Source organism: Pollachius pollachius (assembly GCF_949987615.1).
Source record: "Pollachius pollachius genome assembly, chromosome: 10".
NCBI lineage: Eukaryota > Metazoa > Chordata > Actinopteri > Gadiformes > Gadidae > Pollachius > Pollachius pollachius.
Genome location: NC_136943.1, coordinates 1019363 through 1038102, shown reverse-complemented (window position 1 = coordinate 1038102; position 18740 = coordinate 1019363). Strand labels below are relative to the sequence as shown.

Genomic DNA, 18740 nt, shown 5'->3' with positions numbered 1-18740 from the left:
ACATGGCAGAGGCAGTCGGTGCCACCGGCAGTATTAAGAAACTCACTTAAATATGTATGACTGCTTGTAAACCTCAGAACATCCCACCAGCACAACAGTGACAGACAGCGAAACAATTCACAAGCAGCGGACGGAACACATTACACATTGCATCCCAACGCAAGGGCCGATCGGAAAACAGTTGTTAAGAGCATTAGCGTAAAATGAGTCGCACTACTTCAACAAGACGATGCCTATCCTCCTACCAGCTCTTTAACGCAGGCCGTCATGGAAACGTGATGAAACAAGGCCTGCTGGGCGAGGTGTACCTGCTGGCACAGCAGGTTGTTGTGGCGATGTGAGACAGAGAAACCAGCGGGAGGAAGAGAAGTGATAGCTTCAGATAAACTGATGCAACAACAGACATGACAGCAGAAGACTTGTGTACCTAGCGTTACTAGGCTAACAGTATCAGTTTCACAAAGGAGATTCCATTTTCAATACACAACTTCTTAAGCACGGCAGTGTTTTTTCGCACCACCTTTTTTTTTTACAAAACTGCAGCAGCTTGACCACGGAGCATTTGAATATCTCACAGTGAGGAACGTTGCAATCAGCTGATTTTGCGCAGTTCTCCAGTGTGTCCGCGGTGCACAGCGCACATGAGCCCACATGTCAGCGCGCTTAGCATTTGTTTCGAGCCACGGCACATCTTGCATTGGCGCCACTTCTCGAAAAAAAAAACAGTTTCTTCTGCTCCGGCTCCGTTTGCCTTTTCTTTGCAGGTGGCGAACACCAAAGTATCTGCTAAATGTATTTTTTCGTTCTCCTGTTAGTTCCGCAAAAGTGTTGTAGAGACGCAAGTGACGTTACGCATCCCTGATTACAGGCGCGCATGTCGTGCTTGCATACCAGTTTTGTGCACCCCTGCCTATAATCAAGTGATGGAGGTCCGCGTGGCACGGCTATCCCCAGCATCCCCCACAACGTCTGTGGTTTGTTGGCGATGCAGCGAGTGGGACCAGTGGTGGGGAGAGCCCTTCTGCCACCGTCCGTCAGCTGGAGGAGTGCAGTGATCCACGCGAGGCGGTAATAACCGTTACCACCTCGCCCGCAGGTTCTCTCTCTCACGCGAGATCCCGGAGACGTTCCTCAGCTATGAAGTCAAAGTCATCCGGCCCGCCGGGGTTGTGACCTCCGCTGGCCTCACACTGCTCCAGCAGTTAAGAACTCCAATTAGCTTCGTCCGGCAGTGCCGCTCTTGCTAACTACATCGTACCGATTTTACCGTGTCAACAGCGGCTCGCCGCCGCAGCACTACCTGTCTGCCTGGCGCTCGTTAGTTTAGAAGTCACGGAAAAACACAGGAAATGTGTCGAGGCTCTGCGAATAACAAACAGCATCGGTGCCGCTCTTTTGGTCTGGCAGAAGATCTGAGATTTGCTATTGTCAGTAGGTCGTGACCGTGTTGCGCGGTGGCAGAACAGAGAGCGTGCTAAAGCAAATATTAAGATAACAGGAAATGACACGGGTGGGTAAACGTGCGAGAGAGCCCGGGGCAAATATGAATGATTCTGTCTGCTACTTCAGCTCCGGGATTATGCATGGAGTCTAACGAACGTGCAATTAAGCCCGATAGTGGAGGAAAATCACCTTGTAGAAAACATTTGTCATGTGAGATTCATTTTTCCCTTTCTGCTTCTTCTCTCTGTTATGCTTTTATAATTAACAGGAGAGTGGAACAGGGGGGAAATGCAGGGGGGGGGCTGTTGTTTTCCATGCAATACATGATATGCATTTACATGATATGTATTTACATGATATGTATTTACATGCACGTCACAAACAAAGAATAGGCGGACCGTTTCTGGGGGAACCATTAGCGGAGGCCACTCCATATATATATATATATATATATATATCTCTATTAGACCCTGACGTATAGCATCTATTATTAAGCTGTAATGGTTTACTCCGCAGCTTATAGAACAGCAGTATCAACAAATTAAAGGCAGTGACAGCAGCGTGGGGCCGCACACACCACGCCGGAGTAGGGAGCGGGAAAACCAGAGGAAAGTGGAAAACTTTATTGTGTCTGTCATATTTAACGACGACGCCGTCGTGTTCAAGAGTAATAAAGCACACTTCTAAAAAGACATTTAAAAGTCAAATCATCACTGTGAATTACAATGATCTGCAGTACGTTCAGAGGGAGAGAACAGAAGAGAGAACAAGAGAGAGCGAAAGAAAGCAGGCGAGAGAGCGAAAGGGTGAGAGAGAGAGAGAGAGAGAGAGAAAGAAAAAACAGAAGAAAGAACAGGAGAGAGAGAGAGAGAGGAGAATGAGAAAGCGAGAGAGAGAGAGAGAGAGAGAGAATGCTAGAGAGAGAGAGAAAGAACAGGAGAAAGAGGAAGAGAGAAGGAGAATGAGAGAGCGAGAGAGAGCAGGAGCGAGAGTGAGAGCTTGAGAGTGATGCCCTGAGGCGACAGAGGAGAAGGGAAGCGAAAGTCAGGCCAACCGCGGTCCAGGAGTCAGGGAGGTGCCAGCCCCTGAGAGGAGCGAGTGTAGACTAAAGAATGGCGGAGGCTCAGTCGCCCCCGGAGGGGGGGGGGGGGGGGGGGGGGGGGGGGGGGGGGCTGAATGCAGCGCGGGATGGCACAGTGGGTCAGCCCACACAAGAGAGTGTGTGTGTGTGTGTGTGTGTGTGTGTGTGTGTGTCTTTGTGAGAGAGTGTGGGTGAGAGAGAAGCGAACCAGTCCAGGAATATACGCCTTTCCACCTAAACGCAAATATCGGTGTGTAGCTCCTTCACGCGTGTGTTCGTGTGCGTGCGTGCGTGCGTGCGTGCGTGCGTGTGCGTCTTACCTCCGCGCTCTCCGTGACAGGTGGGGGACCCCCAGCGGGTGGACATGGTGAAGGTGGAGGAGTCCCAGGTCTGGGTGCCCTCCGAGGAGCCCATCGCCAGCAGAGCCTTCCTCCTCAACTCCAAGATCTGGGAGATGTGCCAGGAACTCCCCATCCACTGGATCTCCCCCAGCCCGCTGCGGGGGTAAGACCCCCACACACACACACACACACACACACACACACACTGGTTCTCCCCCAGCCCGCTGAGGGGTTGAGCCACACACACCGTTGAGGAGGGTAGGGGGGGCATAGGCTTTGTGCAGCATGTTATCTCTCTCTCTATATATATATAAGGTCCGTGCTATACCCCACCTAGGGGACTTGAACCAACTGGAAACCGGTTGATTGTAGGGTTTACATGTAGCGTGTAGCTAGGGGTTAGAGCGACACGGCTCAGGTGATCAATGTTGCCTCGCAGTGTCGGTGGTGATCGCTGCTTTAACCTGCTGCACACTGATTGCCCGATGTGCAACAGGCGTGCAGACTCACCTGTTGTTCACCCAGAGCCCAAACAGGCTGACGGGGGCCAGGTGAGGCTGCTTCAGCCGGCCATCATTCACACACACCCCAACAGTCCGTTTGAATATCCGCGGTTGTAATAGGGCTTTTTGGATCAGAATGCATCTTGGGGCCTCGTGGGGGGTTACCACGCGATACCATGTTGACCCAGGAGACGTGTAGTTCTGTAAAGGCCCAGATCCACCTAAACATACTGTCGCCCAAGGCTAAGGGAAAGGTGCCATGTCTCACCTGAGAAACGCTCTGGCAGTTTAAAACAATGTCTCCCAATAATGAAAACTCTATTTCACTATTAATTTCTTGACAGTGACCAAAACATAGCTGACGTGGTAACTCATAATAGTGGATGCGTGGATGTTCGTTATACCAGCCCTCTGTAGACCGCTGGTGTATCCCTTCCAGCTAAGTATCTTTTCTCAAAGACAGATTTCTTCTGTAGGATTCAAGATAAATATATTTACATTTTCTCTAAGTATCCCAACAGCGACATCATTGTTTGAGGGGTAACACAAAAAAAAATTAAAAAGCTTAAAATTAATTCAACTGGATCTTCTCCCCTGAATGTTGGTAATTAACATTGAGCTGGTGAGACAACACAGAGCCCAAATGCACACGCTACGCACATCCTGTTACCTTCAACAATCAGATTACTGTTGCAGCACAATAAGGTGTGCGCCAAACACACACACACACAAAGACAAACACTCCCACTCGCTCTCGATCTCATAATCTCTTCATCTCTTTCTCTCTTTTTTTATTAATCTCTCTCTCCCTCTCTCCCCCTCTCCCTCTCTCCCTCCCTTTCTCTCTCTCTCTCTCTGTCTCCCTCTCTCCCTCTGTCTGTCTCTCTCTCTCGCTCTCTCTCTCTCCCTCTCTCCTCTGTCTCTCTCTCTCTCTCTCTCTCCCTCTCCCTCTCTCTCGCTCTCAATCTCTCTCTCCCTCTCTCTCTCTCTCTCTCTCCCCCCTCTCTCTCTCCCTCTCTCTCTCTCTCTCTCTCTATCTCTCTCTCTCTCCCCCCCTCTCTCCCTCTCTCTCTCCCCCCTCTCTGTTTCTCTCTCCCTCCCTCTCCGTCTCTCTCTCTCTCTCTCCCTCTCTCTCTCCCCCCTCTCTCTCTCTCTCTCCCTCTCTCTCTCCCCCCCCCTCTCTCTCTCTCTCTCTCTCTCTCTCTCTCTCTTTCTCTCTCTCTCTCTCTCTCAGATGCAGAGATCAAGGAGGAGGAGAGCTTTGAGGACACACCCGACACGGAGGCCAAAGGTCAGCGGTTCGCCCGGGACGTGCATGACGACGTCCCCGTGAACGACTACGTGAGTACCCCACCGCAGGGGCGAGGGGGGGGGGGGGGTAGCCCACCCGGGGACCAGCTTTCCAACGAGCACTTTAAACCCTTTCTGCATCTAAATGGCTCGCTAATTAATGTCCAAATGGACGCGGAGCGCCAGAGGCCACGGCAATTGCTCTACATTTCTGTTTCAGTGAGGCTAGTGAACGGAGGATTCCCTTAATGTCCGTCTGCTGACCCAGAGGAAGATCAGACCTGTTACACTGAGTGTATCAGTGCTACACACTGTTACACTGTGTGTATCAGTGTTACACCGGCCTGTTACACTGTGTGTAGCACCGGCCTGTTACACTGTGTGTATCAGTGCTACACACTGTTACACTGTGTGTATCAGTGTTACACCGGCCTGTTACACTGTGTGTAGCACCGGCCTGTTACACTGTGTGTATCAGTGCTACACGCTGTTACACTGTGTGTATCAGTGTTACACCGGCCTGTTACACCGTCTACCGCGGTGTTACACCGGCCTGTTACACCGTCACTCTCCTCCACCAGGACTGAACACCAAAGGCCTCTCAAGGTCACTGGTGACTCAGCATACCGCCGTTATGAATAATGCCGTCGTTGTCCGTGTACGTAGAAGCGCCCGGATCAGGATAAACGGCCGATCGCGGGCTACCTCCAGAAACTGTTTGGTTTGCCAGGATACATTTTTAGATTCTTGGAAACTAAATGAAAAAAAAACAACCTTGCACTTTCACCACCATACACAACAACCACATACTTATATACTTGCAGATACCTATCCCTACACTCAAACAAGCGCATGGCCACACACACAGTACACACACACACAGTGCATATACACAGTGCACACACAGGTAATTCTTCATTCAACACATTCATCTCACCAGCCGCGAAAGTTAAATTCAGCGATAATAAGCAAAGCCTCTCTTCCTCAGAACTCTGGGATATAGCGAGAGACCCACAGAGAAATGAGACAACCTGTAATATTAACGTTTATCTGGCCGGTTGCAGGAATACACCACCCGCCCAGCTCCTCAATCACTCCCAGGTCTCTCTCTCTCTCCCTCTCTCCCTCTCTCTCTCTCTCTCTCTCTCTCTCTCTCTCTCTCGCTGTGGTGCTGTGCAATTAAAAAAGTATCAGAGGATGAAAAACTTGGGTGGGCCTTCTGAAAGCAGACGATATTCCACCTCTATCAGCCCGGTAATGTGTACGGCTGCAACCCATTCCAGCTCCACATCCAGGCAGTGTTTGTGGACCAGGCGATAGCAACAAAGGCCTTCCCGACCAATCGGGGGCGGGCTCTGGGTGTCTGTAGTCGGAGACAGAGGCCGTCTCCTGCTGCCAGTGGCGGTGAGGGTGGTGGTGGTGGTGGTGGTGGTGGGCATGCTACTGGTGGGGTTGGGGCTCCATGGGTAATCCATGGAGCCATTTCCTTTTTACTCTTCGAAGGAACCCATTGCTCATTCCTACACACACCCACACACACATGAAACTACACAGACACACACACACATGAAACAACACACACACCCACACACACACATGAAACTACACAGACACACACACACATGAAACAACACACACACACACACACACACACATACACACACAACCCTCTTGCACACAGACATGAATCTTCACACACACACCAACACACAGATGCACACACACACACACACATACGACACTAGTGCACTCAGAGGCATGAAACTACACACACACACGCACACACACGCACACACACACACACACACACACACACACGCGCGCCAACCATTTACGTAACCCACCACCTTTTCTCCGCTCATATATCTTTTTCCACACACTCTCACAAACACAAACACAAACACACACACACGCACACACGCGCGAGCGTGCGTGTTTCCCCCGGTCCTGAGTCCCTCTTTAAGGCGGTGCCTCGTCCCACCACCTTTATTCTTCCTCCCTGAAGGCAGAATAATGATTAGAGCGCGGTGACACAGGTCGGCAGATATATGGAGATGACCTTTCGCCAAGGCTGTCACATCGGAGCCAGGTGTGTCTCAGAAGGAGCTCTGGAGCCCGAGCGCCGCCGAGCCACCGCTGCCCTTGACCCACATAGCAAGGACGGCGCGCCGAGAGGAGCCGCACACAGGACGCGCGTGTGTGTGTCTGTTTGTGTGTGTGTGTGTCTGTGTGTGTGTAGTTTGTGTGTGTGTGTGCGTGTGTGTGTGTGTGTGTAGTTTGTGTGTGTGTGTGTGTGTGTGTGTAGTTTCGTGTCTATGTTTGCAACAGCGTTGTGTGTGTGCGTGTGTTTGTGTGTGCGTGTGTGTGCGTGTGTGTGTGTGTGTAGTTTGTGTGTGTGTGTGTGCACGTGTGTGTGTGTGTGTGTGTGTGTAGTTTTGTGTCTATGTTTGCAACAGCGTTGTGTGTGTGCGTGTGTTTGTGTGTGCGTGTGTGTGCGTGTGTGTGTGTGTGTGTGGTTTTGTGTCTATGTGTGCACCAGTGTTGTGTGTGTGTGAGAAACAGTGAGTTAAGAGACGGAGAGACGGTGTAGATACATGCACAGTATACAGAAAATACCTACAGACATACAAAAACAGACAAACATGCATACCTACATTCACACGGACAGATGGACAGACGCACACAAACACACACACAGCTCTGACTGTCAACATGTACACAAATAGTTCTGTTCAAACATAAGCTGTCCCTGTTTCTCTTCCATCGTCTGTGGTCGGTTCCTGCTTCATTAGAATCAATTCTGAGCTAAGATGGGAGATTTAATAACATATCCGCGCATGTGCTTCAAAGCCATGAAGAGTGGTAATCCGTGTGTGAAATGACGGCCAACTAGTGTGGAAATTAAGCGCGCTGTGCTCTCATACATTACGTCTTATTGAATGACTGACAAAGTTTTCTGCTCCACGGACTCATTTAGATGGCATGCCTTGCAATTAGCATGGCTTGTGTGTTGTGCATACATATGTCTGTTTGTTTGTCTCTCTGTGCCTGTGCCTGTGTGTGTGTGTGTGCGTGTGTGTGTGTGTGTGTGTGTGTGTGTGTGTGTGTGTGTGATGATGAAATCTGATGGATCAGGGGGGTAATAACTTGGCTCTTCATTAAGGCTGCTTGTTTGTTAGTGGCAGATAGAGATTTCCCAAGGTGCACCACTTCGAAAACGGCAACATCACACACACACAAACACACACACACACACACACACGAACACAGACACAGAAACACTTCACCTAAAATGATTAATATGTGCTCCCCGTTTTAAAAGAATAGCTATGATTAATTTTCTTTCAGGTACAATGCTACCTGTTTAGCTGTTTGTTTTGATCGATGATGAACACTATTTGAATAAAATATTTCCCTAATTTTCTGATCCAGAGAATACGATTCTTACCGCTTGGCTGTGGGCTGAATCTATAATTATCATTGATCTATTGACTGATTTTAACTTGCTTCTCCATCTGTGAAAAGCACATATGATTACCGCTGATCTATCCACCACATCTCTTTGCTTAAAAATATGTCTTCCTGTTGCCAGGAAGAGGTTGACCCTAAACCTGACAGAAACTATAAATCCTTAATTGTATTACCAGTCCTCGACCAATAATCCACTCCACCTTTCATGTCCTCCTCCCTACCTAGGCGCAGCAAGCAGCTTGTAGGGTTGTTATTTTTGAGCCACAATGATTTTGAAAATGATCACTGCATGCACATAGATATATAAATATATAACCCTGGCAGACATACTGCGGTTGTATCAAGCACCGCCGACTTGTTCCGTGGCGCCCGTCCGCGGGGGCTATCTCCCGGACCCTCAGACAGCTTTTTAACAAGACAGACTGCTGGGGATTGTCTCCCAGGATTCATTTACTCCAGAAGATTGAAATGTGGTCAAATGCGAACTGAGGGCATTCACAGCCTCAACTAGCGGGGCGAGTTAAGTGGCACTTGTTCTCGGCGCTGCACCGAGCTCCTCCTGATCAAAGGCCTGGCAGAATCCGCCGGTCGGAGATGGCACAGGACACGGCGACGGAGGAGGAGAGAAGAAGAAAGAACTCGCAGGGAAAGGGAAAAAACCAAGGGCCATTAATTCTACCCAATTTACCTTTCATTTGGGTTTCGGGCCCCCTCTATTAATTCAGAGGCAAACCGGTGCGGGCGAATGAAAGAATGCTTGTTAGGCGATCATTACCCTGCTAATTGCTCCAGGAATGTGCCATCCACTTAAGAGTCAAGGTCAGGGGGAGGTAGTGAGACGCCTCGCTCTAATGCCAACGCTTAAATGGAGAAGGGCCGCTCATTCTGGAGTGTGGGGCCGGAGTCCGGGGAGGGAGAGGTCAGAGATGAAAGGGACGCTGTAATTATGCCGGTAAACGCCAATGTCACGGCCCCGGTCGGGCCGGGGGGGAGGGCGGGGTGAAGAGCCGGAGATGGAGCACCTCACGGCTGCGGAGTAAGCAATGGCTCTGGTGCATTCGGGAAAAGGTCAAGGGTATTACACCCTTTTTTTTATGCTCCCAGTCAGACCTTACTGTAAATCAAGCCGACCCACTTTCACAGCGATCGTGATCTTTCTTGTCACCTGTCGCCTCGCGTGGTCCAACCCGGTTAAACAGGTAAAGAAAAGATCAGACTTGGATGCGGTTTGATCTTTGCGCGTCCGTTTAGCATTGCCATAAATACTGTGTGACCTCCAGTGCAACCACACATCATTTACCACAATTCAGTGCTCTGTCTCTCTCTCTCTCTATTGGCCTCTGTGTGATGGAGACTACATTTCCCAGTACACAATCCATGGAGACTACATTACCCAGTACACAATCCATGGAGACAACATTACCCAGTACACAATCCATGGTTCTGCCTCTATGTGTGTCTGAGACTACATTGCTCAGTACACAACACACTGTTCTGCCTCTGTGTGATGTAGACTACATTGCCCAGAACACAATCCATGGAGACTACACTACCCAGTACACAACCCACTGTTCTGCCTCTATGTGTGTCGGAGACTACATAACCCAGTGCACACCCCAGTCCTCTGTCCCTCTGCCTCTGTGTGATCCAGCCTCTGCATCGCACAGACGCAGGGAGTCACAGCGCTGCATTGCGTCCTGGGTAATGTAGTCTCCATCGATCCCCGGCCTCTGTGTCTCTGTGTGACGGAGCCTGCACCGCCCTGTGTCCACTGCAGCGCGACGCCGGGATAGAGCTGGACAACCGCCTGGACGACAACGGCTACTGCTGCCAGTACTGCCGCAGCGGGTACCGCTACTGCCGGCGCTACCACGAACCCCTGGGAGGGTTCAACCCCTGGCCGTACTACTACCAAGGGGGGCGGGTCATCTGTCAGATCGTCATGCCCTGCAATTGGTGGATCGCACGCATGCTGGGGAGGATCTGAAAGGACTGGTGGTGTTCCTTTTTTATTTGCTGCCCTGCATTCGATATTGTTAACGTCATTGTTGGCGCTGCTGCCCATCCATCAATACCGCCGACACACGTCTAGTGCAGGCAGAAAACCCGTGGCACACATTCATTATGTGATCCACAATGAAATGAAAAGCTTAGCGAACGGTCGGCCGTTGTAGCCTTGTTGTGAGTCCAGTGTGGTGTCTGAATTCCTTCTTCACCTGCTGGCTTTTGTGTCGGGAGTGATGTTGTCCTTTTGCATGTTTAAAGTGCCTTTTATCCGAGGCACTCGACATTCGTTTGCCATTCGTGTTGTGTGTAAAAAAAAAAGAAAGGAGACTTAGAGTGGGAAGGGGAATTAGGCTTGTTGTAGTGCTAGGTCAGATGCTGTGTTAAACAAACAAACAACAATGTGTATAAAATGCATTGTGGCTGTTTCTATATTTAGCAAAGACATGCAGTATTTCACTGTGTATGTTTTAACATATCTAAACCAATGTATATTTAAGTTAAGATATTAAGATTACTCTTAGACGAAACAACGTAACATTTGATGCCATATCTTTGACATTGGTTCCATTCAATTTTTTTGTAACTGATTAAAATAATATCTTTGAATATAAGATAATCATCTCTTGTCTTATGTGTGATGTGTTTGAATGTGTTGATTTCATATAATATAATATGATGTGATGAAAGGATAGATCAACTAGTTCTACATATATAAATATATATATAATATTTAATTTAATAATATATAATATATATTTTTATATAGCTTTAAAGAATATCCACTCATTTCCTTGATCTATTGCTGCCGTCTCAAAAAACACACATTAGGCTAATTGGAGTTTCTGAATTGCCTAATGGTATGTGAATGGTACATGTGTTCAAGATCCACTCGATTGCATGGGGCAGGCAGACAGAAAGAAAGCAGGGTGTCTAAAAGTGGGGAGGGTGCCGACTCTTGCGCACTGCCGGCACACTGACCCTGACCAGGGAGGGGGACGATAAACAGAGCAGATAGATGTGATGGGGGAGCCATAAATTGCTGGTATTTAGGATTTGTCGCACACATTATACATCGCCCTATATTTTCAGAGTGGTTCATTAAAACAGCTCCTCCTGTAAATAATGTGTTTTTTCAGGGTCAAACTGGCGTCTCTCCAGGTACAGCAGAACAGTATGGTCTGGGGCCGCCTCCAACACACTGCCACTAGTAGAACTGCAGAAAAAATAAGTAGGCACCATATGGTGTGTTCCGAAGGTGATATTACGAGATGGGGGTGCGTGCCATCGACGTGAGTTGATTTAAAAAATATACCGGTGGAATAAGGATGTCTTTGAACTTATAGTCTAATCTAGTCAGACCCATCGTAGACGGATTGTTGATTGTTTATCATGATTTTTTTAAGATGGTAAATGATTCAAGGTACTTAATTGTGTAGCGTCTACAGTAGCTGCTATCGTTGCTTTACACGGGGAATGGGTTAGCCTAGCGATTGTAATACTTGCACTTGGTTCTATGAACGTCTTTACTGTACCGACAGCGATGTATTGTTTCACTTCTTATGACAAATGTACTTATTGTAACAAATGCACTTATTGTAAGTCGCTTTGGATAAAAGCGTCTGCTAAATGCCCTAAATGTAAATGTAAATGTAAATGTAAGATATGCGGCTCAATGATGCTTAATTTTTGGTAACTTCTATGTGGTTTAAATGCTTGGAAATAATAGATCGGCTTATCAGGGTTTCCAACAACTAGGCGAGTGGCGTTGCCTCCACTAAATGACAAGAACATGGACCTTAAACATATGATAACTATTTGACAGATAATATTTGCTACTATAGCATAGCTACTATTAGCCTCGCATAGGCTAATATAATATACCTTAATAATAATGTATATGCCTTAATTCGTATTTTACACCAATTATATCAAACAGCGGCCGGTATCCTTGGAGACAGAGAGCTCCTGTCTGTCTCAGGTATTCACAACTGATCATGACAGAATCTGCATTTTAAATACGTGTGAACGTAACATTCACACAGTACCACTGAAGCCAGCAGAAGAGCAGACACAGGGGATCGTTTCAACCAGAGGGGTACGGAACGGCAGCTGCTGTTGACACAGTTTGTATTTGAATTATTTTGGATCTACTTTAATGGTTTGGAAATGAAGAAGAGTCAATCCTGCAGCCCCACCACAAAACAGCATTGTAAAACTGACTGCTTTTCTTCCTAGGGGCCAGGCCATGCTGTGGTGTCACTCATTTCCGATGCCTCGGGTATTGTGGTTTTGGGGCTAGTTATAACTTGAAGAGTGGGAAAGGTTAAACACGATTGTTTATTCAGAGATACAAGGGAATCTGAAGAGCGCTCCGGAGCTGGTTCCAGAAGCAGCGCATGCATCTTCCGGATTCAGGTTCATCTTCAGTCTTTACTGGTATGGGAGATCTGACTTCTGACTTCAGATCTCCCATACCAGGGTCCGACTTCTCTCAGAGCCATAAACATTTTTATGTTGTTGTCACGTCAGAACTGGTGTTAGCTGGTATTCGACTAACAAAGACACCTTGACAGAGTGTCGAGGTGTCCCTGAGCAAGACACCTAAGCCTGACTCCTCTGACGAGGTGGCTGTGACCTTGAATGTTAGACGTCGGTGTGTGAATGAGTGTATGAATGAGTGACTGTTGGGTGATGACTAACCCTATTATAAAGCGCTTTGAATGACCACTGGTTAGAAAAGCACTATATAAATGCAGTCCATTTACCATCAATAGTGGAAAGATTCAGTTTGTTACTGTAAGCCATTTAAAAAAAAAATGCAGACATTGATGTATAAAAGCTACAAATACAAAAGGTCCCTTTCCCCAAGCCACTAAATAATAGCAATGACTAGCTTTCAACCAACCATTACTTCACTTGGCATGCCTTGGAGCTTTAACTCTTTTAATGGACGTGTTTGAATTGCATTCATAAGCGACATATTTTAAAATTAGATGAATTATGACTCAAAAAATTCTACAAATATCCAATCAGTCAATAATATCATCTGTCCTTTCATACGAATATAATATTTACGACACAGTACACACACACATTAATGTTGATTTTCTGATAAATAGACGAGTTTGCACTGCAACCACATTGTATTTTTTAAATCAATAGTGTCATAGCCCAAAGCAACCATGTCAAGTAAAAAAATAGTGGCAAGAGTTAACAAATGCAATAATTGCAGACATACTTCAAATGAACTGACACTCGGGCGCTGCCAAACCCGCAGGCTATCCTGAAAAGTTCATAAAACAAATGTTGATTTGTTGAACGACGTTCTCTCTCTCTCTCTCTCTCTCTCTCTCTCTCTCTCTCTCTCTCTCTCTCTCCATGTTCTCTCCCCATCAATTTAGTTTAGTTGTATTAGATTCCAGTAGTTTGTATTGTGTTAAAACTGCTATAGTGTGTAGTATTTATTAAACTGCTGTAGTTTGTATCCTGTTTACTAAACTGCCATAGTGTGTGTAAGGATTATTAAACTGCAGTAGTTTGTATTGTGTTCACCAAACTGCTATAGTGTGTGTAGTGTTTATTAAACTGCTGTACTTTGCATTGTATTTACCAAACTATCATAGTGTGTAGTGTTGATTAATCTGCTGTAGTTTGTATTCGGTTTACCAAACTGCTATAGTGTGTAGTGTTTATGAAACTCCTGTAGTTTTTATCCTGTTCACTAAACTTCTACATTGTGTAGTGTTTATTGGAATGCAGTTGTTTATATTCTGTTTACCAAACTGCTATAATGTGTGTTTATGAAACTCCTGTAGTTTGTATTGTGTTCACTAAACTGCCATAGTGTGTCAGGATTATTAAACTGCTGTAGTTTGTATTGTGTTCACCAAACTGCTATAGTGTGTGTATTGTTTGTTAAACTGCTGTAGTTTGTATCCTGTAAAATAAACTGCTATAATGTGTAGTGTTTATTAAACTGGGGTTATTTGTCTAGTGTTTGATTAACTGGTACACATTCAAAAGTGTTTGATAAAGTGATGTTCAGTTTTTAGGGTGACGTTGAACTCCACGTTGAACTGATGTATAATGCTGGCGGTTTTGAGGTTAAACATTAAAATGGCAGCCAAACTGCTCCTTCATATAATGCTGGTTGTTAATGATAATATATGCTAATATTTTCTTGTATACCGGAATCCTCTAATGTCTGCGTAATGCAGTCTTACAATCAATCTAACAATGTGCATGGTCTGTTGACGATGATTTGAGTGCTGCCCTGTGTGTGTGTGTGTGTGTGTGTGTGTGTGTGTGTGTGTGTGTGTGTGTGTGTGTGTGTGTGTGTGCATGTGTGCGTGCATGTGATACATCTACATTCCTAATAGTACTAAATTTGCTGTGGTGGAATCAAACATGAAATGTTGAATCAAATTAAAGTAATGAGAGATTTCATGCCTTCAATCACTTCCTTTTATAACAAGGCACTACCAAATGGCTGCGAGGATGCTCCCATGCCTTCCTCCTGGCAGGAGAACCGGGGGAGGTATTCCGGGTGGAATGCTCACTCGGAGCGGCTGGGGGAGAGATATCGAAGCTAGCTTACAGAGCGCTTGTCTCGGCTGTTGAGACAAAAGAACGACGAAAACTGAAGAACAGCACAACCTCCGTGCACAACCCCGCCTCGATTAGACGATGGAGTTCAGAGCGGCAGAGATCTCGAAAGCCATGGGAAGCTTTGCATAGCCCCCCCCCACCCGCACAATATGGAGTCACTGACTCTCCCACTGCAGCTTTCAGATAAGATATAACGTCTCTATTGAGGTACAGAGGGATGGGTGGATGGGAGGGTGGATGATAGGGAGATGGGGAGATGAGGAGATAGAGAGATGGAGAGATAGGGAGATCGAGCGTTAGAGAGATAGTGATAGAGTCAAAGAGAGATAGAGAGAGAGAGAGAGAGAGAGAGAGAGAGAGAGAGAGAGAGAGAGAGAGAGAGAGAGATAGTGATAGAGTCATAGATAGATAGATAGATAGATAGATAGATAGATAGATAGATAGATAGATAGATAGATAGATAGATAGATACCAGATTATGTGAATTCCGCCAGGGTGGTTGGGTTAGTAGTTTTTTCAGAACCAGCAGAAGCCACAATGGTTATGAAACTGTACAGCCCCACCCCTAAGGCGCGCAGAACGCCACACAGAACCATGGCTCCTCAAACGAAGCATTAGAACAAATTAGTCTCTTATTTCAAATCACTCCCTTTAATGTTTTATTCACGATGAAAAACACTTTTATTGCTGCCCTGACGGGAGAGAAGGATGAGGAGAGTTTGGGGATGGAGGGCGTGTGTCGGTCCACTATGCAGAGCGGCTAGATGATTCTGCTCGTTGGGAATATCATTCCCACATTCCCAAGTGAGCGATGGCCGTTTGTTGCTGCATCATATGTGGAAGAAAAATGACCTCGAGCTGTTTATTTTTTTTTATTTCAACGATTATTTAGCCATCCGTTTAGGGGTTTGCATTCTGGGCCGGGCAGAATGTAAACTAATGTATGATTAAATTCCGTACTTTAAACTAATTATTTTCAGGAATAGAATCTCTTCCAGGGTTGGGTTCGCGTTAGACGTGGTTAACCAGTGCCATCTTGTGGACGACGGGGGCATCGCCGCCACATGTCGGCTACCAGACGACGCCAAAAACAACGGGTTTTTCACAACGGCGCGTTAAAAGAAAAACATGCACAAAATACACAATTAATATTAACTGAAATTTTAAAAGGTTTTAATTCTACAGCTGATTGGTCCCTAAACTGGGAGAAACACGGGTATGAAGGCTGCGCCAGCCTGCAGGCCGCACCAGGCTACAGCTCGCTTCCTCTGTCATGTCCCACCAGGCGCTGTGCTGGCATGGCGGTGGAATCATCTCTCCCTGTACTCTCTCAGCAACAAGCTGCAGGCATGGCACTGATGTCAGGCATCATCCTTCAAACAGCTCCCACTGCGACGCAGTAAACACTCGTGTCGTGTCACCGGCCTCGGGCGCCACAAAACACTTCCCATCCAGCCCCCGGAAGATCTCTCTTTCCCTCTATCTCTCTCACTCTGCCTCTCTCACTCTCACTCTGCACCCCTCCTCTCTCTCTCGCACGCTCTCTCTCTCTCCTCTCTGCACCCCTCCTCTCTCTCTCTCTCTCTCACTCACTCTACCTCTGCACCCCTCTTCTCTCTCTCTCTCTCTCTCTCTCTCTCTCTCAGTCCCTCTATCTCTGCACCCCTCCTCTCTAACTCTTACCCTCCCTCTCTCTGCCTCTCCCTCCCTTCAACACTCCTCTTACTCTCTCCCTCTATGTCTCACTCTCTCTAGGGTATATTTCTTATTTACCATAATAATCGCACACATCGTCTTTACGGCGTTTCGCCTGTAGTCTTCCATTAGCTCTACAATGTGTTGTGATTGTGTCTCCAGAACTGGATTTACAAACTAGATTTCATTCATGGATCAGCACATCTGGCCACGTTCCGGGTCCTCTGCTGGGTTGGTTTATTCCCTCTGTGTTCTCGAACGCAGAGCAAACACCTCCGAAGGTTTGTTGTTGCTGTTAAAGGAGCACTGTCAACTAGCTCATAACTTAACATTATCTTGACAAATTTGTTGTCAATGCCCATCGATAGTTATCTCGATAATGTTATCGGTACGATCACATCCTCTCACTGATGTATTCTGCAAATGAACAGTGCTGGCTGGCCTGTACCTCTCTTTACAGGAATCGTACTACAACAATCCCGAAACACAGCCGCACACAGCGTCCCACAGCCGCACAGCTGGTTAGATTTGGCAGAACATCGTGTAGTAGCACTCCTTGTTTTGTTAACATTTAGGACATTTGGCAGACGCTTTTATCTAAAGCGACTTACAAAGTACATTTGACAGAAGAAAGTGAAACAAGAATATATCTCTGTCGGTACAGTAAGGATGTTCATAGAACCAAGTGCCAAGCAATAAAAAAAAAAAAAGGTTAAGCCATTCCCCGTACACAACACAGATAGCTAGAGTAAGACGCTACACGATGCTAAGTACTATTTTTAAGTGCCAGGACGTACATCATACAATAAGTGCGTAAGAGGGTTGTTTTTAGGAGGAGAAGGGGCGGGGTGGGGTAAGGGGGGAGGCTGAATTATCCAAACTGAATTATGTCCAATCAGGGTATACGAAACAGTGAAGTAGTATTTGCCGGAAGCCCCCAAAGTACAGACACGTTTTTATTATTTATACATAACTAAATTATGCAATTTAGAGTTACATACATCTTAACAATAAAAAAAATCGAATCGTTTACAGTGCTAAACTAAACTATAATTAATATAGTCCCTCTCTTTTTATTTTACTCTGAAGGTCTCCTGCCTAATGAAGTGGAGGGGACCAATCACATTGGCACTTTAAAGTCCATCGGATGGGCGTGCTCTGAAACGGGAGCGCGGAGGCAAAGCAGCCGTGATTGGTGAATAAGTGGGCCTCTTTCTCTTTCTCTGGGCGGGAGGTGCACACTGGCACACTGCAGGATGGCTCCCAATAAACTCTACTGCAGTGCGCACACACACCCCTACACAGAGAAGACCACACACACACACACACACACACACACACACACACACACATACACACACACACACACACACACACACACACACACACACACAAGCTGTGGGGGTGGGGTCTGTGGGGGAGCGATAGAGAGAGAGAGAGAGAGAGAGAGAGAGAGAGAGAGAGAGAGAGAGAGAGAGAGAGAGAGATCATTGAAGATAACGAGAGAGTGGGGTTAAGGCAGAGAGCAAGGGGCAAGAGAGATTAAATGGGAGAGAGCGAGGGGGTAAAGAAGAGAGAGATGGGAATATAGATAAAAGGGAGCTGGGGGAGGGCCGAGATGAAGAGAGATAAAGAGAGTGAGGGGGTACAGAAAGTGATAAAGAGGTGGGTGGGGGCTGGGTCGAGATGAAGAGGAGAGAGAGACAGAACGTCCCTGTGTGTGGCAGTGCTTCACTTGGTAGGATGGAACAGAAACAGGTTCCTCTGACTGTAGTCACTGCCTATTATAATATATATATATATATATATATATATATATATATATATATATATATATATATATATATATATATATATATATATATATATATATATAAATTTAGTCTATGTTTTATTTAGACCACAGGATTCAAGCTACTGGACCACATATTTGTTGTGCTAACACCAGTCCTGAATAGCTTCTTCTGCACAAAGAGTGGTCAACACAGCACAATATTCAGTTCTATGGGTCTGAGATAAGTAAGACCCTACAAACATGGCCTCTTTGTCATCCCGCCCTTCAGGCCAAGCGAGACGTAGGGTTACCTGGGTCAATTAGAACCTGTAGGCGTGGCTTATTTACCACTCCGCCCATTTCATATTTCAATATAAACTGAATTCTTACCTGTGTTCGTGGAATGCTTCATGAACCACCTCGAGAGTGCCAGCTCGTTGAACTTGTGTCTCTGAATAACCAAGGTTGAACATTTATCTCTCCCGAGTCATACCTAGCCCGAAACAACGATACCACAAAGGATTAAA

At 46.5% G+C, this 18740-nt stretch overlaps 1 protein-coding gene across 1 annotated transcript in view; it reads left to right on the top strand.

Moving 5' to 3' along the window:
- Positions 1 to 10746, top strand: part of tnmd (tenomodulin) — a 32697-nt gene extending 21951 nt beyond the window's left edge. The window contains exons 5-7 of the mRNA XM_079744338.1: positions 2865 to 3027; positions 4603 to 4709; positions 9907 to 10746. Coding sequence (XP_079600464.1) covers positions 2865 to 3027; positions 4603 to 4709; positions 9907 to 10116 — 480 coding nt within the window. The 3' untranslated portion in view covers positions 10117 to 10746. The remainder of the gene's footprint in view (positions 1 to 2864; positions 3028 to 4602; positions 4710 to 9906) is intronic.
- The last annotated feature ends 7994 nt before the right edge of the window (positions 10747 to 18740 follow it).